Source organism: Trachurus japonicus, chromosome 18 (assembly GCF_045865225.1).
Source record: "Trachurus japonicus isolate A0001 chromosome 18, Traja_1.0".
NCBI classification, from domain to species: domain Eukaryota; kingdom Metazoa; phylum Chordata; class Actinopteri; order Carangiformes; family Carangidae; genus Trachurus; species Trachurus japonicus.
The window spans coordinates 14,146,472-14,172,620 of NC_140924.1; the positions used below are offsets into that span (position 1 = coordinate 14,146,472).

A 26,149-nucleotide genomic window follows, 5' to 3' on the forward strand; every position below is an offset into this window, starting at 1 on the left:
AATTCAAAATAAACCTACCACTGATTTGTCCTTTACATAATAAAAAATTAAAACAAGTTCAAAATGAAGAAATGGGACAATTAAAGAAAATAAAATAACAAAAGAATTTATCTCAGAAATACATCAATAAAACGTATTCAAATTTGGCACAAACATCGACTTTAACTGATCAGATGATAAAAGTCAATGTTGACCTCACAAAACAGGATTTTGGCCTTTTGAAATCAATAACGTAAAAACGCTTCAAAGGGGAACTGATTGGATTTTGGTTGTCAAAGGTCAAAGGTCAGAGTGAACTCCCAAAACAATATGGTTAATATTTTACAAACAAGTGACAGTGATATTTCAGATATGTGTGTCAATGAATGAGCGTTAGAGGTGCAGAGTTGATTTATTCATTGATAAATGCGAGGAAGATGTTAATTGGTCTGGAAGTGGAAAGTGGTCTGTGCGTTAGCGCGGCTGAATCCTGGCTTAGCGTGGCTGAAGCAGGAATGTGAGCTAAATAAGCAACCCGTGTTAAAGGCCTAGCTGGCTCTGGGCCGATATAGTATGTGGGTTAGGAGGCGATGGAGGCGAGGTATGTGGGATCGTGTTGCACAGCCGTGACTGCATATGTGTCGCACACACACACACACACACACACAGGCATTTAATCCCAGTGCGTGTGCAGCACATACCAGTACGTCCAGAAACATAACAGACACACACACGTAAAAGACTTTGCAAGTTTGCAAGACATTTAAATGCCCTGAAAAATATTCATTAGCACAGCTTTACATTGTGGTCAAAGACAAACATACTGCACAGTGGGATACAGTATGTAGCTTTAACAAGGCGAGAATAGAAAAACAAATAGTATAAACCAAAGCATGACAAAACAAAACAACCACAATAAAAGATTTAGAAATGTCAATATATTATTTTTTTGACCATGAAAGCATAGAAGATTAAAAGATTAAATGAAACTTCTGTCCCATGAGCCTGGTCTAGATGTGTGTGATATATAAATGTATGTTGATATATTTATTTCAAACTTTTGAACCACTGTTTATAATATCAACATGTAGGATATTAATTAACAGGCTTCGAGATAGATGTAATATATTACTAATAAAAAAAACATAGGCCAACAGAAATATACCAGTGAATATAGATTTTTTTTAGTGTCAATATAAGGAACTTTCTAAAAGGTTTTTTTTTTTTTACACATATGTTTTTATTTTATATAAACATGTGTCATTCATATAATACATATAATATAATGTGAAGTCAATATATGTACATATAGCTGCATTTAGATTGGGGTTTGGGAGAGGAAAACATTTTGATTTTTTTTTTCTCCATATGAAATACACTTTTTTTTTAAAGTTTTTAAAAGTTTAAAATTCATAAAAACTGAACTCTAATTTCCACCACAAAACATTCATTTCCATGTGCATTCCTTTAAATGTGCTCATAATCAGGTAGAAACAACTAAAATTGTAAAAAAAAAAAAAAAAAAAAAAAACCAAACAAACAAACTGTAACATCCCAGCAGCACTGAACGCCTCTGACGCGGTTAGATGACGTCAGACATGCGCCGACAGCTCACATCCATGTGGAAGTTGCAGACTTCGACACAAACAGACAGTTGACAGTGTTTTTACTCCCGTGTGTTGGACATAAAGACGGTGAAGCTGCTTCTTTTAAAAACCCGGTTCAACGTGTCGGTGAAACGTGCAGAGCAGAGAGACTCGTTAGATGCAGAGAAGCCGCAGTTTGTCGCCGAGGAGCTAACAGGAGGAGCAGGAGGAGCAGATGGAGGAGGAGGACAGAGAAGGAGCTGAGGCTGCAGGAGGAGACACGGAGGAGACCGGAGGAGCAGCAGGAGGAGGAGGAGGAGGAGCAGGAGGAGGAGGAGCAGGAGAGACTCTGTCCAAGAGACAGAGGAAGAAACTCCTGAAGCAGCAGAAATGGGAAGAAGAGAGAGAGCTGAGGAAGTGAGTGAGTCAGTCAGTCATGGTGTTGGTTAAAGGGATAGTTCAACATTTTGGTCAAATTCTCCTACTGCCATAATCCCTATAGTCGTAGCAGTAGGTTCATCACCTTTAATTATTGGTGCATGTTGTTTTGAGATCAGCGGGGCAGAGACGTGAGCTGCTCAGTGAACACAATGGAGGTGAACAGTACAGGTCCCCTGTCCCTCATCAAACTCATAAAATACACAATTCAACAACTCCAAAACACTCTGGTGGACAAGTTGTGAGCTGCACAATCAATGTTGATGTGATATCTGAAGGCTGTCCTGTCAAAATGAACATTTACTGCTGGGAACATGAGTTAAAAGTGGTAAAAGTGGAATATTTTAAACATTAGGAGCCAAATTGTTGCCCCTCTCTTATTAACTGTTCATAGAAACTACAAGTTAAATAACATCTCAAATAAACCAGCTACTGAAAATGATCAGGAATTAAACTTCTCAGCTAAAATCAATGCTGTTTTTAAAAAGATTTTCCAACAGTGTGTGTGTGTGCTGCTGTCTTGTGTCCGCTGCAGACAGAAGCGGAAGGAGAGGAAGCAGCAGCGTCGGCTGCAGAGGCAGAACCAGCCGGAGGAGGACGGAGGAGACTCGGCTCCGGCCGCTGCCAGGAAGCGTCCGCGCAGGGAGGTGACGCCCAGCGGCCTGAGGCTGGTGGTGGACTGCGGCTTCGATGACCTCATGCTGGTCAAGGTAGAAGCAGAGAGAGATATGACTTAGGGAGGGAGAGAGGGAGGGAGGGAGGGAGGGGCCGCTGGGTGTGTGAAGAGTTATAAGGTCTGTTTCCATTCAACCCTAGAAATGCACAGAACCTAAATATCACAATTAAAAACAAGTAATGGAAACACTTATTGTCTCCTCTCAAATATCGCCAAAACATTTTTGCGCTCTCATGAGGTTGTTCCTCAGATGTGTCAATTTCAAAGTGTATCACAAAAGTGTAATGGAAACACTTTTTTCGTATTCACACACGTCACTCCGGGTCTGATAGGATGTGATCCTGGTGGTCATTTGTTCCGTTTCTCTTTGCTCTCCCTCTCTCCCGTCTGTTTTGAGTCGTCCCGTCACGTCAACACAGCTGCTAAATCATACAGCGCAAAGTCTTTTGAACATCCATCTTCCGTAAAATTGAGTCTCGGGGGTCGTGGTTTTATGAGAAGTATCGGACGACGCTGTTAAAAGTCTGTTCTTCGTTCACAAGAAGAGTACTGTTTCTGTCCGACTGGGTTATAATGTTTAATAAAACTTAGGCGTGTGAGGTTCAGTTTGATAACTCAGTAACACGTCCGTGTGAATAACCAGACAATAGTTCCTTGTTCTGTTACAGTTGCGAGAATTACGGCTCATTTGCAAAACACCTTTTAATGGAAACACCTCAACTTTTCCAAGCAAATGTACTTGAAATTTCAGAAATATCACTTTTATTCTGTGAAAACCTGTGATGGAAACGCAGCTGTACAAACATGACGCTGATTTTTATTTTTCTTCTTCTTTCAGGACGTCCGCAAGCTTCACAAACAGATCCAGAGGTGCTACGCCGAGAACAGACGAGCGCTTCACCCCGTACAGGTCAGTGGTCAGTGGCTCCTGGCTGACAGACGGAGAGAGTCGATCCTGTCCGACACACACAGTAACTTCTGCTGCTCTCTCCTTCTCCAGTTCTACCTGACGAGCCTCGGAGGGAAGCTGAAACAGAGCATGGACGAGAAGGACAAAGGATGGGTCAACTGGAAGGTGAGTGACGACTAAAACCTTCTGCTGGACGACTCGTCTGCTTTTATCTTGGAGCCGAGGTCTTTAGCTGGGGGTTGCAAAATTTTTGGTTGATTAGACAATTTAAAAATATTTTTTCCATTTATGTTTAAAATAAAAACCTCAGTTTGTCTGCATGATTATCATGCAATTGACAGACATTGTTGATATCAGCATTGGTATCAGTTAACAAGGTCTGTTTATAAATGGCAGTGGCACGGCCAAGTACTCACTGACTCACTGATGGCTTAGTAGTGAATGCACAATACCAAGGTACATTTATACATGGCACTAGACCCAGTTTGCTATAAAATATACACAGTTTTATAACAATGTATATAGTGGTGGGTCCGTTCAAGAGCCCTGTCTTGGTGTATTAAAACCTGTGCCTCTTTTGGTTTGTTCCGATTCATCCATTCAACCAGGCCCGGACTACGGTTGAAGCCCAAACCAGAGTCAATTGTATATATTATCGACCCAAACCCGAGTCAAAAACATGAATGAAATGGAAACGAGCCGAGATTCTTGGCCTTGATCTTGGCTCACTTGTTTTATTTCGCATCCAAGCGTGTTCCCATCTGTCCAAACGAACTGATCTTTGGAGTTAAACGCTCCCTGTTTCGTAACAGCTGCTTCCGAACGAGCCCCAGGTCTAAATACACCCACAATAAGTGTGTGTCCCTTGTGCGCAGGACATCAACATTAAAACGGAGCACTACAGCGAAGTCGTGGCCAAGGAGGATCTGGTCTACCTGACGTCGGACTCCCCCAACGTGCTGGAGGAGCTGGACCCGAAGAAGGCCTACGTGATCGGAGGTCTGGTCGACCACAACCACCACAAGGTCTGTCTAAAGTAAAGTAAAGCAGCTACATTTGACCTAAATTGGGTCACTGATAAAGGAAAAATAAGTCTTGAGTGTTAATTGGCTCCAGTTTCCAAGATTAAGCAGTTGTGTAACAATTATATAAATATATAATAATAAAGATTAGTCTCAAAGTGAAGAGAAATTTACAAACTTCCATGTGGTGCCATTTTCATTGCTCTACTGCACTTTTGAAGTTACAGTATGAGGCATCATGATTAGACACTCCCCTGTGTACAGATACATCTTTATCATGAAACTTTTAGCCAACCAGCTTCTTTATCACCTGTTTTCTAATCCATCTAATCAAGATATGTTATGTGTAATTGGCACATTTTATCTCAGTGGTCAATCATTTCCCAAAATTGTATTGCATTCTTGTAAATACCTGTATATACTCTTAATAATTTGGCTCATAACTGTACAGAATGACTCTCTCTTTGTTTTTTTTTATATTTTTCTATGTTTGTGTTGTCTTATATTTCTATATTTGCATATTTTTCTCATTTTTTACCTCAGAGGTCGATAATTTCTCATGATTTGTAGACTAGTGAGATCACACATTTGATCTGCTCTGTTTTTTTTTTTGTCTTTTACAGGGCATCACGTTTGAAAAGGCCAAGGAGTTGGGGATCGATCACGCTCAGCTTCCTCTCAGCAGCTTCGTCAAGATGAACAGTCGGAAGGTCCTGGCCGTCAACCACGGTGCGTTCAAGTACCAGACCAGACACACGAGATGGATACGAGTAGTTTTATCATTTACATACTTGTGTTTTCGTCCTTTTGTTCAGTGTTTGAGATCATCCTGGCGTACCTGGAGAAGAGCAGCTGGCAGGACGCCTTCTTCACCGTCCTGCCTCAGAGGAAAGGAGCCGTCGCCGTCGACGACAAGGACGGAGCGACGGACGGAGCGGCGGTTCAGGAGAAAGACGAGGATTCAGACTCTGACGACTCTGACCCGGACACACCGGAGCAAACGGGACAGAACCAAACACTGAGCCCGAACGGACAGCTGCAAACAAAATCCTAATGATAATATGGAAATGAAGAGAAATTTTTTTTTTTACGTTTTAAATTTCTGTCTTTAATGTTCCAAAATGCTTTTCTTTTTTATTTACTAGATATTTATTGAACATTTTACGTTGTGTTCATTTAATTGCTCAGAAAGTTGGACTGCTGATATAAATGGAAAGTTTCAGTTTTGCTGCAGGTTTTGGGCAGAATATAGAGAAATGTTGACGTTATTATTATTATTGTGTTCAAGAAAGTTAGTTTTACTGAGATTTGTATTTTTTGAAAGCTGAAGCTGCCAGAGCTGTGCCAAATGGATGCATTTAAAAAGAAAAGGATAAAGTTAACACACCCAGACTGTGCCTATGGTACTTTGCTTGTGCTAAAGTTCAGACCAACATGAGTTTCACCTGTGGCTCTGCTACCAAAACTGAATGTGAATAGATAAACTATTATAATAATTTTGGCTTGTCTATATTTTAAGTATAAGCATGGTTCGGACCAACAAATGTGCCACCAAGACCAGTCAGACTCATCCCACTTGACCCTGCTGCACCAATAGAGACAATAGAATCAAAACTGATTAAATGATGATAAAAAATAAAAAACTAACTTCAGGTTCTGTGGGTGTCAATTAGATTAGGGTCATTTTAAAAATGTATTTGTTAATACTTACATGCACAAAAATGGTAAAGATGTAAAGCTAACACCTACTATTATCTGGTTTTAAGACCCTAGTTCAGTGGTTCCCAACCTTTTTTGGCTCATGACCCCATTTTGACATCACAAATTTCTGGCGACCCCATCAATCAGATACAATCAGATATTTTTATATGCTGCATTTTATTTGAAATCGATTTATATCCAAGAAAGTGAAAGTATAGAATACATTAGTTTAAGATTGTGTGTGGTGTTTTTAATCATAATTTAAAAAAGAATAATTAGTTGAGAAAATTATTTTTATCAGTAATTTTTTAAATCAATTACTAGACATTTCGGGCTACCCCATTCCAATTCCAGGCAACCCCAAGGTTGAAAAACACTGATCTAGTTCAAATTAATAAATTAGTGGTAAATCAATTTAACAAATCTATATAACCAATTTGGCTATAATGGATCAGAATCAGTCAAACGCAAAAGTTGAGCAACTTAGCCTAAGTACCCCAGTATGTCCTATGCTTTGTCAGCAAAACAAATTGGATAATAACAACACAGTTGGAGAAATCTTTGTTATTTTATTAAAAGTTTGTTAATTTTAAGTGATGTTTCATTATCGTTAGCAGAACCAGTTCAAAAGATGTTTATGGGTTAATGTGGTTAAACTCACAATAAAATAAAATGCTACAAACTACTGATAGATAGATAGATAGATAGATAGATAGATAGATAGATAGATAGATAGATAGATAGATAGATAGATAGATAGATGGATGGATAGATAGATAGATAGATAGATAGATAGATAGATAGATAGATAGATAGATAGATAGATAGATAGATAGATAGATAGATAGATAGATAGATAGATAGATAGATAGATAGATAGATAGATAGATATTTCTTTTTCATTGCTACATGAACGTGGAACGACTGCGCTTGTTGCTCCAGGCAACTAAACCCGGAAGTTGTAGTATCCACGGTAACGAGGTAAGGTGACGCTAAGCAGGGGTCGGTTCCGCTGCAGCTGAAGCCAGTTGAGATTAAAAACAACAGAGCAGAGGGTTTTAATGCCTCGAAAAGCGCTGAAAGTGTTGGTGGAGTTAAAGTTCAGAGCGGTAAGAGTCCATATTCATTTAATTAACACTCAGACCGCTAAAACTAATCACTGATGTTTTTACTAAACATGTAAACAACAAGGTTTGTAGCTGTCGTGTATGGAGCATCAAGGGTGACTTTATTTACATACATGTAGGTTACATTTGACCACAAACAAATGGACATTGTGATATTTATTTATATTTGGCCAAAAGGATGGATAAAAGATGTCCACCTATAATGTTGTACAAATGTGTGACTACCATACTTTTAGTTTTCAGTGTTTAATCATGCAACAATCCTCAAAAGTCACAACAGCTGTCAGTAATAAGCAACATGAGATTTTGTGAATTGTGGCAGTTAATTTATAATATGTATGCAAGTAAGTAAAGTTGTTTTCTATTATATAGCACCTTAATTACCATAGTGCTTCGAAAATATGTGAGACATGGAAACATAATGAACAGATTGTGTTCAAACATACTGCAGGACCTTTGTTCATCTCTACTGGCAGTCAGTTATGATGTGATTGGTATTTCATTTTTATTTGTTCCATGCCATGGACATTTTCAAATACATTACTGACAAAATGATAACAGATGATAATTTACACATTCCCTGCATTGAAACTTATTTTCCCTGCCCCTTAATCAATCCATTTTGAACTAGATGTGGTCTGCCAAATTACTTGTGAACAACACCAACAAAAAGAAAAAGAAAAGAAAACACAAGCAAGTCAATTATGGCCAATGACTTACCAATAAAAACAAATCTATAAATAAAACCCTGTATATCTCTGTATAATTCAACAGACGGTACATACGTTCCTCTGTTTCCTCAGGTGTCTTGTCCGGGGGTTCACCTTCCAGCCAAAGATGATATCTACATCAGCTTGTGCGTCATGGGCCAGTACCGTCAGACTGAGTGTCTCCCCGCCGTCTTCCCTCTGCTGTTTCATGAGAAGATGACCTTTGAAAAGGCAAGTCTTTACTTATTGTCCATGTTGGACAGAGTTAAGTAATGAAGGAACATAATCTGGAGTAGAAATGTATTTTAGTTTTATTTAGATCTAGTGAAGTGAAGAGGTGTACCAGCAGGGGGCAGCATTACATCTCACCATGTTCAGTCTAGGGGCTCTCAAGACTGACCAGCTTGAGACCTGCAGGGTTCATATACTTGGGGCATTTAAGGCCCGGAGCATTTAGTGAGTTATATACATGTATATTGATCGTATTTGTAATTTTAAGGAAGATTAACCAAATTTGTCTCTAGATTTTCAGGTACGCTGTTGATCCTGGAGACATTGCCGTGATGCTTGAGTGTAAGTGCTCTTAAACTGTTTCATTTGAAGTTAAAAGTTGAGCTCATTTAAAAAAAAAAAATCACATTTCACTATCTGCACCACCATGTTTGACACAAGCTAGTTTTGTTTGTATCCTGTTGTGTATTTGACAGTTTTTACCATAAACACATCGTTGATTTTCCTCTCCTCAGATGAGACCGTCAGAATTGAGCTGGTACAGATGGTTCCTCCTGGTGAGACTGTGTTTTGTATCCTTCGTTTACTGCAGGACCTTACATTGAAATTGATTGTCTTAACATTAGTTGTGTGTGTGTGTGTGTTTGTAGAAGGGGACACTCTGGCCTACTTTGAGGAAGATGCTCGACGGTTCCTATTCCCAGAGCCCAAACTGGTCCCCTCGTTCTCTGGAGTGGACCAAGAGATTCTGATGAACAGAGCAGCTTTTTTTCCAGTAGGTCCAAAAACCCCCATTGTAGCAGTAATGACCATAAGCTTCAGTGTGAACTTTCATGTGAATCTGGTACAAATGTTTCTTCCCTTTTCTCCACAGGGCATCGCTCCGAGGATGGAGTTCTCCACTCAAACCACCATCTTTGAGTGCTCAGCTGATGCAGAGGTCAACTTTTACCCCAACACACTCTTGGTAAAGATTATAGACGTTCTACTGTTTAATAATCCCACACATGGAGAATTTGGTTGTTACAGTGGCATTTGTAACATACATGTAAAAAAGTAGAAGAATATGCAAATATAGAGGTATAAAAAACGATATAGGACAAACATATACTAAAATGTTTCAGGAATCTATACAGTTATTAACAAGAATAGAATAAAATTACATGTATATACACAGTGTTGGTAGGCATAAGAAAGTATTGCACAGATGGGGGGTGTATAGCAGCAAGGTGTGCAGTTTGTACACAAAAATGGAACTGTTTGACATAAATAATTAATAAATAAATAACTGTGTAAAATGTAAACTGTGTGAATACAACCTAATAGTGGGATGAAAATAGAACTAGAGATGTGTGAATAGTGCAAAAAAAGGCAACTAAAAGTGCAGGATATTACAGAGTGAGAGTGTTGAATAGTATAAACATTAAGTATAACATACATTAAGTGGACAAGACTATATAGGCGTCAACATCTGCTGCTAGTAAGTTCAGCTGTGTGTATTACATTGAGGCTGTTATTTTTCCAGAGGCCAGTGACGAAGAGGAAAACAAAGTGCTCCAGCAGACCCAGGACCTGCTCCCCTCAGAGGAAACAACCTCAAACCCTTGTGAGGAGACAAGGGAGAAGGACGGACAGAGACAAAGACAGAGACAGACGCAGCAGCATCAGGTCTCAGTCTCTGTCGCCGCTGAGATCTGGAAACACCCGACGTCTCGCCAGACTCAGCCTGGACTCTGGAGTTCCCAACCCGGTAAAACCACAATAAACCTCTAATACAACAATTGCCATTACCAGCCAGCAGATGGCGGAGGAGCTCTCACTACTACTACAGTACTACTACTGCTCTCCTGTGTGATGTAATGCTTTATAAACTGAGTCAGGCCAAACTGAGGGCAGGAAGTGGACAGTTTGAAATGTGTTCACACAATCTGGAAATCAGGAAAAAAGATAATTCAGATATTTGTAGACCTGTTCTCACTGCGTCGTTCCTCTGTGTGCAGATGTTGTCTTCGTGGCCAGGAGCCGGTCGGTCTGACTCACCCTTCAGGTCTGCAGCGTTCAACCGCTCCTCTTCACCTTTGGCCCGTTCTTCGTCCACAGGTACAAATTTTCATATAAAACCTTTTTTGTTGACACTAAACAAGGTTTATGGTCTTCAACAACTTCCCATCACTGCTTATAAAAAGTGATGTAATGGTTATACTGCTCTGTTGACATGGATGAGTTGATTGTAAAAAGCTGTTGGATAACGAGGACCTTACTTACCTACTGTGCTCTAACCTAGTTACTGTCAATAACTAGAAAAACATTTTCCCTCTTCCTGCTTTTAGTGAGATTCTCTCCAACTGGCAGAAGAAAATCTTTATCCAATGGTTTGGTACGTCTTCTCTTGGATTAGTAGATGGGACCCTAATTTAAAACATTGGGAAATTAACTTTTTATGTTTGTGTTTGTACATTGATTTCATAAATGAGACATGTTAAATAAAAATTATTTTGAAATTAATTTAGAGCCAGTCAAACTGTTTCCCTTTGGCCCCTGTCTTCATGCTAAGCTAGGCTAGGCTAATGTTAAGATAGGCTAACCACATCCTGGGAACCTGGATCTCGACGACAAACTTTAAAAAACCAAAAAGTTTGTCTAGGTCCAGGTTCCCAGGATGTGGTTAGCCTAGCTTAGCATTAGTAGCCTATTAGCCTAGCCTAGTTTAGCATTATGTACTGTAATGACTAGATTAAAACTTGTGTGTGTAAAAACCCTGTTAATTCAGTCTTCCATTAACTAGCCTATAAATACAAAATGAAAGGATTAGGCTTAGGGTAACTGTGGCTTCAATCATGTCCAATTTTGCTTGGTCAGAAATTTACTGAATCTTTAATAACTGAGATTAACTGGGGATTTAGTTCAGCAATAATCTGGTGGTTATCTCAATGAAACAAAAGGGAATTGTTGAGTAACATCTGCTTCCTCTGGCAGGCCGGAGCAAAGTCTGAAGACGACGAAAGCTCTTCTGAAACATATGATCCTGGTGACAATTGGGATCCTGAGTCTCCATCACTGTGGCGGTCTAAACAAACCAGGCTCAGCAGGTCAGTTTCTTGGCGAATATCCATCCACCCATCCAGAGAAAGTGGTCTCAGACTTAAAGATACTAGACATATACATGTGTCAATATATGAGCTTTCATTTCCCCCTGTTCCCTCTCGGTGTGAGGTTAAACCAGGTTAAACACATCATGGACCGCCAGTGTCTCAGTAATAGATGCAAATAGATCAGATATAGAGTCTTTTCGCCTGATGTTGACTTTCACAGCTTCTAAAAACGGTGACTCAGCTGAAAACTCTCCGACTGTGATTGTTCAGGTCTTTGACCAGTTCTCACAGAGAATGGGAGGAAGTCAATGAGCGTGTTCGAGGACTCCTGATGACGCCAAAAGCTGTGCGTCGCCTTGTCTATGTAAGTACGGCATTGGACTCAGTATTAGTAGTAGTATGTTATTCTTTTGTTTCTTCCGCCGATTTGTTTGCCCTTCTCCACAGTTTTTGTTACAGAAACCGTTCAACTTTAAAAATGTTCAGCTTTTTCAGGAGATCAATGCTGTTACCTACTTCAAACATTTATAATTTTGGAAATATTAAAGTTTTAAAGAGTTTTTTTTGCCATTGAAATGAATGGAGATAATGCGAACTTCAACTACTTGAGCATATTTTCAGCTATTTGTCAATTATTCAGCTTTTTGATATTGTCCAGTTTTTTGATTCAGCAGTTAAAGTTGTATGGCAAAAAGAGAGAAGTATTTCAAATGAATCCCTGTCTTGATGATGCAACAACAGATGTCATGACAGAGGGATCTTGTTTCACACATGATTGTTGTGTTTCAGGGGGCCACAGTCTCCGAGGTTGACAGGACCTTGGCCAGAAGGTCCATCACTCCAGGTCCTCCATGATGGTTGGGTCGAAAGCTTAATGTTTACCATGTAACTGCAATGTTACTTGTTTGATTTTGACTGTAGGCCTTTGTCCCTCTCTCTCTCTGCATCTTTACAGTGTTAACTCTCGAATAAAGTCCTCAAAATTTTCTTAAAGACAAACTTCTTTCCGTTTGCTTGATGTGAATTTGTTGAAAAATGACTGTCCATATAGATAATGTGATTATGTGGATTCTTGGATGATGAAATACTGGAATAAAAGATGGTGCATTTTCACAACCTCCAAAATATAATGTAAATGTAACATAATAGACATGACTCATGATGATTATTTGTTAAAGTCACGTTGTTTACGTTGTATTAAAGCTGCATCCATATGCCTCGAGCGAAGTGAGACTCATTGTTATATCTCTGTTGAACACACAGCTGTATGGCTTTGACGTCTTAAGTCTCTATATCATTAATCTATCACACTGACATTGTCGAGTCCTTTGCTAAATCACCCAGAGGCTATTAAAAGCAAATTGTGTCTGTGGCTCTGCAGCTCTGTGTGAACTTACTGCCATATATCAGAGAAATAGCTGCTTACGACTGTGAGGCGTTAAGCACCAGCTCTGTCAGGAACATTGTGATGTATTGCGGAGCGGCTGCCGAAACAGAACTCCTCTTTGGCGTTTGGTGGCAGTGCAGAGTGTTTTAATAGTTTGCTTGGTTCAGTTTGAACAGAAGCCTTTAAATAATGTTATAAATCAGAGACACATTGGAACCAGCAGGGAACAGTGAAGGTGGTAGAAGACTTCAGCTGAATCCCAAGGTGAACTGAAGGTACGTTAGGCTGAACCACGACAGAAGAGATGAGATACTTAAACAAGCACCTCAAATGGGGGAAAACAATGGGCGTGGTCTGTTATCCAATCTCATCCAATAGAAATCAAGCCCACAGTTCGTGCAGCAGCATATTGTGGCCCGTAGTTGCGTTTTGTTGCAAGGTGACATCTAGTGGTCAGACTGAGTAATTATAACAAGAGCAAAGTGGAAATGTTGTGACTTTAAAAGTCAGGAGGTTGTGGTGGATGGAGGGCAGGAGGAATTCATGTTTCTTTTATGAATGACCTTTTGACAAAGTTACCAATGTTGTTATGCAAACATGACAACAAAGATCAAGGTTATTATACTGTGACCTTTTCATTATGGATGTCATTGAAGAAGTAGCAGTTAACAGGAAGCTTCACCTTCCCTTTTAAAGCTTCATTCTTATTATATCAACCCTAACCCCTGTTCTTGATATTTCTTTTTTTGCCCTAAATATATGGTTGTTATATTGCGGCATATTTTCTAAACCTAACCAGTAATAACTAGTCTTTGTGTCAAACAACCTAATTTTATTATAAATCATTGTGAATGAGAATGTAAACAACAGAAACAGACCAAAAAATGAGCAGCTTTCTTTTATTAGCTTGCAGTTGCAATGTAGTCCATGTTGATTCACACATTGTGGGTGCTCCGGTGTACAGAGATGGGGGTATAGGTTTATGCCATCATTGTGTGCTTTAGAAATGTAGAATACACCTTCATCTGCATGCCATCACCCATCAGTGTAGAAATACAAACACCCATGTGTCATTTCAAATGTGGCTCTTTTTTTTTTTGGCAGAGGAAGGACGACTGAAGTTGAGACACAGAGACTAAGGCCCATCGACATGAAAAGTAAGACACTTAGGCAAGTTCTGTTACCCCCAAGGATGTAAGTTGTGTGAAATCTGACAGAGCTTTTAATACAACAGCACTTTATTGTACATTTCTTTTATTCAGAAAATAGACAAAGTTCGAGTTTTTCAACACTCCATGACCATAAATCTATCAAAACATCTGCATGATGTTTGGCTAAGGATAAAGCTGAAAGATAACATAGCATTTAACGGTTGCAATCTCTTTTTGACATATTAGCTTACGGAGGAGGTTTTAATTGCAGGATTTGCTGTCACTTATTTTCTATGTCAATCTTGCCACTAACTGCAAAGTATTATTAACTGTTATTTTGAGAGCGTTACCTCACACAAACCATGGAAGATTACACTGGTTTAGGTATACAAATCCCACTGAAATGATCATGTCTAACTACTGGGATTTTTATGCCTTTCAACTTTGAACACATTGGACAGGTTGCTGTTGTGCTGTAAACTAATCTGGCAGTTTATTATTTTCTATCACAATCCGAGCAATATAACTACCAAGAAGCTTGCAGGTGTGGTTTAGTCAACGACAGGCTCATGGTCAGATAGTGTTGTTGTGAGAACATGTGAATTGTGTTGTTTGGCTGTTGAGACCGGGAAAGATTATTGGCTGGGACTTGAGGGATGTTAGAAACCAAAGGGATCGTTATAATTGATAATGGTCAATGGACCGGCACAGTGAACGCTGCTGTAACTTATTGTGAATGAATACTTGGTGTGTAGTGGTACACTGAGTGAAACCAGTGTTGGTCCTAAATCCTGACTCCACCATTTAAACACTGGCCACCAACTGTACTTTCAGACTGAAAATGCCAAGAACATGAAAGTGATGGGAAGTCATCAGTCAGAGTTTCATCAGTATGTCTGTTGAAGTCAGGTAGGAGTTAGAAAACACTGAAGTCAAGGCAACTTTATGTGAATGAGCTAATATGCAGTTCGGTGGCAACCAATCAGAATCAGACGACTAGAGAAAACAACCATGAAAACTGTTGTTCCCATCAAATAAGTGTTCCCAGGCACAAAGGAGGAGATGCTGATAACTGTTATGGCGGGTTTCACCCTTTACAACATTGGCTGTTGTTAAAAAAGGAAAGAATTACATGCTAACGAGCATCGTAGCATGCAAACAGCATTCCGTACAAACTTGCTAAGCCATCTAGAATGACCATTAACTTCAACGACAGTGTCTCTGAATAGTTCAGTCTGAACGTACAGTATCTCCAAGTTGTAGTACGGCACATCTGCGTGCAGCCATATGTGTTAAAGATTTGGATGTACAGTTGTATGCACAAACAAGTGTAAGACCGTAAGTACTCTTGTGAGTATCAGGAAGCATTAGCATTTAGTACACCTCCAACTTTGTTCTAAGATCTACTTCTGAGAGACCGCAACCTGAACCTCATTCCCATCTGATCATGCTAGCAAAACATATTTGTCCATCGATCTCTTACCCATTTTAGATTTATAGCCCTATTTATTCATTTTTTGCTCTGTTCATTTTCTTTCATTCTTTCTTTCTCTGTTTAATGTTGTGCAACTAGCCAATCCCATCTCAATCTGACACACAATTGTCTGCATCCACATTTAGCACGTGAGAAACTAACAAGGCATCTAGAAGCTAAAAGTAGCCAAAATATACTGTGGCATCAAAAATACACAAAGAAGCTCAGAAGAAAAACTTTCGTTAATAAGAACACTTTCTCTGATAAGATGATAACACCAAGTCTTGTTTCTCCTCTACCTTTGCTGAATAAGATATCATGTTCTCATGCTAACTAGTCACAACAATGCAGCACATGTAGATTAATTAGCTAAGACTTTTAACCTTAGGACCGTCTTGATAATCTGCTTCATAGGTTCATATCTGCTGGTAGTCATGACAGGGTAATGACAGGAAAAGATAATAACTGCAGAAGGTGCCTCTTTTGTTTATAATAATTATTCAGCTTTCTTGATAAATCATATTGTTTCCACAAAACTCTTAACGATAGCTACAAACCTGATGTTTATGAAAACTGAGAAAGGCTCACATTTGTAACTCAGTATCTCAAGATAACAAAGCATTGATCAATACACAAGAGACTATTTCAATCAAAGGTAGATATTGCAGTGTGTCTTTTGATCATTTTCAAATCATTCCTAATGTCTTAAGAGGACTGTTAAGGAGATTACATATTAAGTCCAGTCGAAATAGTTTTGTCCTGATAAAATCTTATTATCTTGAGATATTGGGATAAAAAAAACAAAAACAATAGTAATTGTGAGTATGGCCTTTCTAGGCTTCCTTAGGGCTGGTTGATTTTTAAATGTCACAGTTGTAAAAGTGAAAAAAAAAGAAAAGAAGAAGAAGCTGCCATAGCTTTCCAATTAGGCATTGTACATATACATTATTATTAAAGGAATACATTTTGCAAAATAAGCTCTGTAATAAATTAAGCTAATAAATGTCAAACTATTCCTTCAACAGCTGGTCAAACAACCTCAACAGTTTTCGTATATTCAAACAAAACAGTTTATAACCAGCAAAATTTGGTTCAACAGATGGAAGTTTCGCCATGCATCTATCATAGTAGATGAATGTAGTGAAAATAAAATAGTGACAAAAAGCACATAAAAAAAATTCACACTTTGATTATCAGAATACAAATCCATCAGCTGGTCAACCTAAGTGGTTCTTCTTTGTTAAGGTACAATCAGGGGCTTCTAAATACACGTCATACATGTAAGTTTTCCCCACGCTGCCTAAACACAGACAGTATTTATGATTATTATACTTTGCATTACATCAATAAATGTTGGTGATTTGGTTCTGAAAAAATGTCCTCAAATTTCACAGTGTTCATTGACTTCATCATCGTCGACCAAGTCTCTGCAGTAACGCCACCACATCTTTAACATACTGTATTGCCTCATGCAACTCGGTGAAAAAACTCTATATGTTTGGCACAGTTTAAATATAGATAGTTATACAAGCAGTGCACATGTGACATTTAACAACAGCCACGCAAAAAAAGATCATTCACTTCAGAGAATTAATTTCTAATCAAGAAGCAAATAAAGTACAGAACAGTTTCCATTTTCTTTTTGCAAAGTTGAAAAACACATCTCAGAAAAAGAATAACCTCATCTACACACACACACAGGCACACACTCAAATACACAAACACACACCCACACCAACACACACTCTTATTATTCAGAAGTACACTGACTTTTATTAATCTTGGCACAATTCGAGTAAGAGGGAAGCACTTCAGTCGTGGTTGTAAATGTCGACGTTGTTTTGTGATCATCTTGGATAATCTTGATGGAGGCTGCTATTGCTAATGTCTCAGCTTGGATGGGTCTGGTTGGATAGATTCCCGTCTCGTCGTCATCGTCGTGGTGCTGATAAATGAAGGAAGGCTTTCTGCTTTTACATCCCTTGCGGCGCGGCACTTTCTCTTCAACCTCTGAGCCGGCCAGAGGCTAAAACTGGGAGGTCTCCGTGAAGGAGATCGCATCCGTCTTGTCGACAGTGAAGCCTCCGTTCACGTACGATTTCTTCTCGCACTCCTCGTCGTCCAGAGTGGCCTCCAGGGCGAAGGGGTTGGCAACGTCCACGTCTGACGTCAGATCCATTCTCTCCAATTCCCTCTTGGACAGTTTCTGAACGATGCTGGCTCCATAGGCGTCGCCCAGCACGTTGATCATGGTGCGGAAACGATCCCTGAAACACACCACTCACGGTAAATCTACGGTAGAAGTCTCGTTAGAATTTAAACTTCCATATATTAAAAGTGGAAAAACAGGACTTACAGGAGCCAATCCACAGCCACTATCAGAGTGACATCACTTGCAGGTAATCCTACAGCTGTTAATACAATCACCATGGTGACAAGGCCAGCATTAGGGACTCCTGCTGCTCCAATACTGGCAACTGTGGCTGTTATACTGAAACAAAGAGAAGATGAGTCAAGGGCAAATGGACAACAAAAAGCTGCTTCTTGGCCTTTGTCATTGGGATAACAGAGTGACAGAAAATATAGAGACAACAACTGCTAGTCAAGCTAGCTCACTATGGCCACAAGAGAGAGAGAGATAAATTACATGATGGATGCAATTATGACATTTTGGTTTTTTAAACTTGCAGTCATCAAGTCTTAGCTAGTCTTGTAGAACAAGCTAACCCCGCCCCAATGCCTTGGCATAAGTGGTTCTTGGTTTGAGACCAGTGGAGCAACTTTGGCATTGGCTTCCAACTAGCTGCAGAACTGCCTTGGTGGAAAAGGGGAATGTGACCCATAAGTTTCTGAACATCACAATGATCTTGCCATCTTAAGGGTGTCTGACTCCGCCCATGAACTCCCAGCTAATCCAAAAATAATCAAAGAGGCTGAGGCATTGATGCATGCTGGTTTGTAGCAACCATAAACTCACAAACCTGTCATTCAAAAAGGCCACACCCTCAAATGGTCATCAGAGGAACTGAAGTTTTTGGTACTTCCATGTTAGCTTGATTTTGATTAACTTGTGGTCAAATCCTCATGCTCTTACTCTAAAAAGCTATATACATTAGTCAAAACCAAACCATACCTAATGGTCACAATCTGGCCCACATCCAGCGGATAGTCATTCAGCTGTGCGATGAAGATGGCAGCCACCGCCTCATATAGCGCCGTCCCATCCATGTTAATGGTGGCGCCGACCGGGAGGACGAAGCGGGTGATTCGCTTGTCGATGCGATTGTTCTCCTCAGCGCAGCGGAAGGTGACAGGTAGAGTGGCCGAGCTGGAAGACATTAATCAGTTAATACTATAACCATTAATATGATGTTTCAATGCAAATCACAAGAAGGAGCTTGTAGGATTCTGACCTTGAGGAGATCATGAGTGCCGTCACCAAGGCCTGAGCCATTCCCAGTGTGAATGTATAAGGGTTTTTCCTCACAATGATGAAGAAGATAAGTGGCAGACAGATGGTGGAGTGGATTGCAAGACTGAGGAACAAAACAGAATCACAATTACTCTAGTGTACAGTATAATACAATCAGACCATTAGAGAAATTTCCCTATAATCATCACTTCATTTAAAGTACTTTTGGTTCAGTATCACATTAGTTAGGGTTAGGGTTAGGGTTAGATATTATGGTTGGTCCCGGTTGGATCTGACCTGGTTGGATCTGTCTGAAAAACCACCAATTCAGGTTTATTCAGGTCCGCCAGTACTTAATTTCGAATTGTGCATTAGGCACGTCAATGGAAGTAATGACCAACTCATAATTACTGATATAGAGCCTTGATTTAAACAGGTAAAGACTCTTTTGTCAGCCAAAAGCTAAGTACCCTCCCAAGAGATTTCTGCTACATTTCCTCTAAAGGGAGATTTGAGAAGATCTGTCTCAGTTTGACATCCACAACCAGAAAATGTGAACACGGTGTACAAGAATAAACCTGGTGTCGCTGCAGGATTTATTGTTCACTCTATAATGGTGTGTCACTTAGATTTAGACATGTGAGCAAAGCTTTCATTACTGTATCTGCAGGTTGAGCAGTTTTAAATGTCCTTGGCCCCTTATCAGTGCCCACAAAGAGCTCAGTTTTTACTGTAGCACTGGGAGGCAGCACTGGCCCAAATGTCAACCATAAATCCCAGTATCTGGAACAGGTGGATACGGAGTAATTGGACGGCTTACCCACTCAACACCGTCACCATGTAAAGACCCATCTTCCTGAAGATCTCCCAGTCTTCCACCTCAATGATCTTTGCAGCAATTAGGAACAGGATCCCTATGGGCATGTAGCTGGAAAGACAGACAAAGAAAGTATTCTGAATTATCTTGGATATGGAAGCTGAAATAGCTATACTCTATACCCGTATTGCAGTCTTTTATACGTACCACATAATTATCTGGACCAGTTTCATGGTTGCTTCATTCAGTGCGTCAAAAAATTCCAGGAGGATCCGCCCCTTTTCACCCATCTTCCCAATGACAAGGCCAAACGCAACACAGAATACAATGAGCCCCAGCACGTTGATTCCATCTGAATACGCCCCAACGATTTTATAGTCCTTAGTGATATTCTGCAGAGAGGAGACACTCAGTTAGGTAAGACAATGCCCCAAAGCTGCTTTAACAACCATATTTGTTAACCCTAAAGACACACTGATAAGATGTTGAAATGTTTTACACAGGCTCACAAAAGATAAGCCCAACGGTCATCTGTGCAGAAGCTTCTCATGACCCTTAATTCTGTTTTGTTGACATGGCAGGAGCAAGTGTGGCAATGTTGTATTGAAGAGAAAAATCCACGTCATGAGGACGTTGTGGTGGATGAATGGGACAATGGACATATGGTTCATTAGCGGGTCTTCTGATCTATTTAGATCAGAAGTCTGTTCCCAGGTGCAGCAACATGAAGCATAAAGTGGAGCTGATGGACCAACAAGGACATACCGTCATCAATGCAAGGTCAAAACCCCAACAACCATGACAATGCATCATCCAAACACAAGACCTGGTGACCTGCTCTGCTACACCTGTAGCTTTGCTTGACAAACAGACAACATGCACACTTTTACCTCTACCACCGCCATGACAGTGGTCGTGAGAGGAGGAATTGTGGTTGTGAGAGGAGGAATCGTGGTCGTCTCGGGCGAAACTTTCGGAGGCTCCAGCTCTTTGCGCTTTGTCTTGTACTAGTGCGATTGATCACATTTCACAACGTTAGAGTTAGAATCACATGGCTACATTAACTGTAAAAGACTGCACAAAACAAATCAAAAAGTGGGTGGTAAAACTCTTACCTGCTGAAAACAAGCCTGCACTAGATTTTCTGGAAACATGTTTCTGTTGATGAAAAGGACAAGATTGGGTTTAAATGCATAAAGATAATGTTGTGCACTGCAATCCTTTCTTGACAGATGAGTCATTGTTGCAGCAACTCTTTATGCAGGATCCAGGAGGGAATGATTTTTACACACAAAGACTGTGAATGTGGGCAAGAGATTCAATTTAAGAAACTGGATGTTGGTTGTATATCACTCTCTGAACTTTGAATTAAAGGTCTCAGTTTATTGCAAAGTCATTGGATCATCTAAAAGTGCACTGATTCAACTTTGCACGTTATGTAACCTTTCAAGTTGAAAAAAAATGCTTTGAACTGAGAACAGTGACTTTTAGTTTTTGTGTGTTCAGCTCAACCAAAAAACCAAGAATGCTTTTGAGGACCGTCTGGAAGGGCCCACTATTATACCATTTCAAACAAGTCATTGTGTTGCATTCACTGTCCGGTAGTCTGGTAGGACTGACCCAGTCAGGTGGTAGGACAGACTGCAATTTCAAACTTTGAATCCAGTAGTGTTTCCAAAGGTTTTCATTGTAGCTTCAGAGGCTTTAAATGACACTTTAGTTACTTATAAATCAATAAGCCCAGCCCAGGCTTTTCACCTGTGGCTTTTTGGACTGGGAATTCACCTGAGGAGATCCAAGAGTGTGTCCACTGTCGTGACGTTGGGCGTGGTCCCGAATCTATCAATGTGATCAGCTGTCTGAGAGACTCCTGGTTTGATAGTCATCACCAAAATGATTCCTGTAATGAATGTAGGTGTGTTTCAACATTCAACCACAAAACACCATCTACATGATGTCTTCACTGCAGATCAAGTGATTCTGAGAACCAGATAAGTATAGAAAGGCTTGAGCTTACCAAGAACAACTGCAATGATGGTCGTTGAGAAGTAATAAATAACAGCTCGCAGACCGATCCTCCCTGACACCTCAGAGTCCAGGGCTGCAACACCTGTCCACAAGAGCAGAAGAAGTCTTTTTTAGCATAAAGGCCTTCAAATGACGTTTTGGCAGCAAGTCCACATAGCAGAAGCTGTTTCGTGGATGAAGAGCCAGCACTAAGCTAAAGGCTCAGAGATCCTCTCCTGCTATTGATCCTCATGGGAAATGCCAACTCACTGGCTAACAACAGTGATAGACAGCTTAGACTGCTTCAGCTCTACCACCACTTGGCAGATCTCATCATACTCTGGTTTTTCTTCATCCTCCCTACAAACAATTGTCTCAAGTCGGCACAAACTACTCAACGCCTGATTTGCAGGTAAGGAAATCTCCAGGGAAATATAGATGGGAACAAACAATGGAACAAAATCCCCAAATGGAAAATTCTGTTCTTCATCATACAGTGAATAAAGAGCATCACTAAGCTTTGTATCCAAGGCTAAAGCCAATCTATCTACATCAATAGCCTAAGGGAAACTGGTCTATGTGATGCTAGATCTGAAGATAGGAGAAATAAAGAAAAGATACATACAAAGGCTGAACTAATTCATTTTTATGAAATATAAGTCTTTGATATTGTCTCTAGGCAATGGAATCAAGTCAACTGGACTTAGTTTTTAATTACAACTAGACTGGCTAGTCAGACTAACCAGTAGTCCACACAAACTGATGAAGTTTCAAAGACAAAAACTAAGTGCAGTTGACTTGATTCAATTGCCCAGAGATGCTTTTGAATTGGACAAATGAGAATTTACACAGACAGACATGTCTTTGATGTTGATTGATTGGGCGAGCCTCCCTGGTGCCAACACTCCACCTCCCCACCTAAAAGCCAGTCTATGTCAAATTTGCTCTGAATGTTGATGAACAGCCACGTACCGACAGAATCTGTAAACATACTGGGATGGTGAACTGTTTGTTTTCTTCATTCTGTTGGACGCTTGAAGTCAGATTTACCTGTTATCATGCTGGAGATGATGAGCGGCAGGATGACCAGCTTCAGCATTCGCATGAGGATCTCTCCCGGGAAGCCGAAGTACTGCTTGTGGAGATGGGAGAGGGAGGCGTACTCCCTGACCACCACCCCCAAACTGATCCCTGAAAGAGCAGGACAGAGGCAGAGGTGGGTCAGAACGACCAACAAACATCTGTTACAGCCCTAGAAACAGATGTGGAAACTGGATAGGTACATTTACAGTAAACTGACACATTATTTTACTCTTCAGTGGTGTTTTGTCATGTGGAATTTATGATCCTTTAATTGATTAATTGATTTTTATTATTTTTTCCACCATATAAATCATTATAGCATTCAAATGTATATAAAGTCTATAAACCCCTAAACCCTCCAACTCCAGCACACACACTCCTGAAATCTGTCCACCTATAAACGCCACATTTATCCCACTCAGGGATTTTTAGTGATCTGTGTTATCTACAAGCAACAGAAGCTTGTAAAAGACGGGATGACACAGCAGATCGTAGCTGGACGACTCCACCACATCGACCTGCTCGCTCTGTGGCTGTAAAATCACATGCGAGGCTTGTAAAATTTTTGAGATTAATTCATAATTTATTTCTGTTTCTATCTGTTAGACCTATAAAGGAAAAGCAATTTAGCAATTTGGGAAACAACCCGCTCTCATTTCATGAGTGTGTCTATGAAGGAAGTGTATGGATTGTAAGACAGAGGGCCAATGTCCCTTCACTCCTGCATAGAAACTAGAACCTCCAGCCTGACAGACCACAAACAACAGTCACTCTGAGTCTCTATATGGTCTCTATAAGTTTGTGGTTGCCTTGCATCCCGCGGTTTGTGTTTTTGTAGTTATTTTTGGTGTTATTGTGTCTCTTTGTCGTTGTCTTGACTGTGAAGCCTATAAGTGAAGGAGAGACCAGGGTCTTTTCAAACTTGTAAAAAAGGTTAATGTTGAAGATTGTCATCACCGGTGACTGTAGTTTGATTTGGGATGACACTATAGCTATTGTTGAAATTCACACTCTACAGGAATGAGTAGGCTATACTGTGTAAAGGTGCTACATCTGAAATCCTGCATCTGTAGTAATGGATGATTTTTTTTGATGGTTTATAATAAACATAGCTACCGTACCGACATACCAATCGTCACCATTGTCACTCCCATAACGGTCATGGCTTCATTAGCTTTAAGCACAAAAGCCTATAGACTTTGATGGGTTTAGAAACAAACATGGTTTCAGTTAATGCACCTGCATAAATATAACTCATAAGAGAATAAATCCTAATCCTATCACCTCAATTTTGACTCAGTGCGGACTTCTATACGACACCTCCAAGTCTGCTCCTGTCATAATTACTGCGGCCACTAAATGTTGCCTTAAAATGTGGTAACTATGGGTCATATGACCTACCGAATAAATGACCTTTGGGCTAATTTTTAACTGGAGGACCATCTCTTCATATGGGTCGTATAAGAGAATGACAAAACAACCATATGGTTGTAAAACAAAAAATGACCTCTTTGGCTGTTCAGGTTGGAGATCTTGTTGAAACGGACACGTCTGCTAAAAACTCTGAAACCTGACTCTTATTTTTGGATGCTTTGCATCAATCACTTACTAATTTTAACAACGTCTGTCATCAAGATTCACAACTCAGTTTATGACAGGACTCAAAGTTATTTGCTTGTCGCCAAATCCTTTTGAAGAAAAAAAAAGAAAACAGCTTGGGAGTGGCTTGTTGGAGGTCATCATGTCCTCATAGGGGATGAGAGACTTTATCGCTGCTGTGGTAAACATTGTTACCGAGAAATTAGCTAGTGAAAATAGAGAAGGTTTACCTCGTGATTTGTTTGTCACCACAGTTGGGTGGACAACAGTTCAACATCCTGGGAAATACACCTGTTTGCTTTCTATCTGAGAGTGAGAGGAGGAAAGCTACTCTGATGCAATAATTTAACCTAGCTTAGCATAAACAGAGGGAAGCAGCTAGCCTAACTCTGGTTTTAATTAATAAACCAACAGCTAAAACACTGAGACAACAACAAATAAATAAATGAAAATAAATAAATGAAATAAAATAAAATAAAATAAATGGATAGTTCAATACAAACAAAAACTCCAAAAACTGAGAAGTAGCAAAGATGTGAAACACCTGTTTATGTAGCAACTCTAACCAAGCCAGGCTATTTCCCCTTCACATTGACTTTATGCTAAGCTAGTTTAACAACATACTGACGTCAGCTCTGTAGATAAATAAGATGACGTCTCCAAAAATGTGAAAGAATTTCTTTAAATTACGTGAAATCCGCGAATCCCTCAGCTACCATCTTACAGAGGACACACGAAATAAAAAGAAATCATTTAAATTACACGGTTTAAGTCCTTTTAAGCATTTTCAAGCCTCTGTATTATGAGGGGCTGCGGTTGCTGTGTCCTGTGTGCTCAGTAGCTACTGGGACTCCTCATCCTCATACAGACCCAGCATCAGCTGTCACTTCAGTCTGGTCACGTTTGACTGTCTGAGACACGTCCAGACACAGGGAGGGGGGGAAAACTGCTCTCTGCCTCTATGAGGACAGAGGCTATGTCTCCTACAGTACAACACCACACTCAGTTACCCCCACATCCTCCATAATATTCCTGTATGGCAATGAAATACAATGCAATGAATGTACTGTAGCCTATTTCTTCGTCTACATGTAACATTTCTGTGGCTGTGAAGTCGAGCAGTGCAAAGCAGATGCAGAAGAGGTTGATTTATTCCAGCAGTGACAGCAGCAGAAAGCAAGGCTGCATGGTAAAACAAAGAGGGAGGGATGGATGTGCAAACAGCAGTGAAGGTAGGTTTTTAAAAAAAGAAAAGAAACAGAGATCAGTGAAGGTTAAAGTGTCTCATTCTTTATACATACCGAGCAGCACTGATAAAACCGTGGCAATCAGAAGCCAGTTCCTCTTCAGCAAGCCTTTGAAATTCACGCCTCGTCGCTCTTTGTTGCCCATCATGTCCATGGTGTTGCTTTTTTTTTTTTTTTTTTTTTCCTTTACCAGAAAAAAAAAGGGGAGAAGAAACAACAATGGACCCAGAGACGGAGACACAAAAGCCTCCTGCAGCCGGGATGTCAGGTGCAGCCGAAGCCGAGAGGGATGGAGGAGCAGCAGCTGCGTTGCTACAGCAAAAGGATGCAGCCGTCAGACGCTGCTGATAGCCAGCACTGGTGTGAGGGAGGCAGTGTGTGTGTGTGTGTGTGTGACTGTGTGTGTGTGTGTTTAGGGAGGAAGGAGGGAGCGAGGAGGGAGGGAGAAGGTTGTCTTCACCCTCCACCACCCTTCCCCCACACTGACATTACCTCCTTTA

The 26,149-nt window shown here is 40.2% G+C and overlaps 3 protein-coding genes across 3 annotated transcripts; 2 read left to right on the plus strand and 1 right to left on the minus strand.

Moving 5' to 3' along the window:
* The first annotated feature begins 1,568 nt into the window (after positions 1 to 1,568).
* Positions 1,569 to 6,101, plus strand: trmt10a (tRNA methyltransferase 10A). The gene is made up of 7 exons (XM_085759035.1): positions 1,569 to 1,982; positions 2,539 to 2,713; positions 3,518 to 3,589; positions 3,680 to 3,754; positions 4,465 to 4,614; positions 5,235 to 5,340; positions 5,427 to 6,101. Exons 1-7 carry the CDS (start codon positions 1,801 to 1,803, stop codon positions 5,663 to 5,665), a joined length of 999 nt encoding a protein of 332 aa, XP_085615161.1. The 5' UTR covers positions 1,569 to 1,800; the 3' UTR covers positions 5,666 to 6,101.
* Positions 6,102 to 7,269: 1,168 nt separating this feature from the next.
* spata6l (spermatogenesis associated 6-like) lies at positions 7,270 to 12,446 on the plus strand. The gene is made up of 12 exons (XM_085760072.1): positions 7,270 to 7,421; positions 8,243 to 8,380; positions 8,674 to 8,722; positions 8,896 to 8,937; positions 9,031 to 9,155; positions 9,255 to 9,347; positions 9,906 to 10,130; positions 10,381 to 10,480; positions 10,711 to 10,757; positions 11,357 to 11,469; positions 11,743 to 11,836; positions 12,262 to 12,446. The coding sequence occupies exons 1-12, from the start codon at positions 7,374 to 7,376 to the stop codon at positions 12,325 to 12,327; spliced, it is 1,140 nt and encodes a 379-aa protein (XP_085616198.1). The 5' UTR covers positions 7,270 to 7,373; the 3' UTR covers positions 12,328 to 12,446.
* A 1,294-nt stretch (positions 12,447 to 13,740) lies between these two features.
* slc1a1 (solute carrier family 1 member 1) lies at positions 13,741 to 26,013 on the minus strand. Its single transcript, XM_085760070.1, has 12 exons — positions 25,704 to 26,013; positions 22,771 to 22,911; positions 21,731 to 21,823; positions 21,499 to 21,613; positions 20,829 to 20,871; positions 20,604 to 20,720; positions 19,921 to 20,105; positions 19,717 to 19,824; positions 18,898 to 19,020; positions 18,618 to 18,812; positions 17,841 to 17,975; positions 13,741 to 17,751 (listed from the first exon to the last, which is right to left on the minus strand). Exons 1-12 carry the CDS (start codon positions 25,801 to 25,803, stop codon positions 17,511 to 17,513), a joined length of 1,596 nt encoding a protein of 531 aa, XP_085616196.1. The 5' UTR covers positions 25,804 to 26,013; the 3' UTR covers positions 13,741 to 17,510.
* Positions 26,014 to 26,149: the final 136 nt, after the last annotated feature.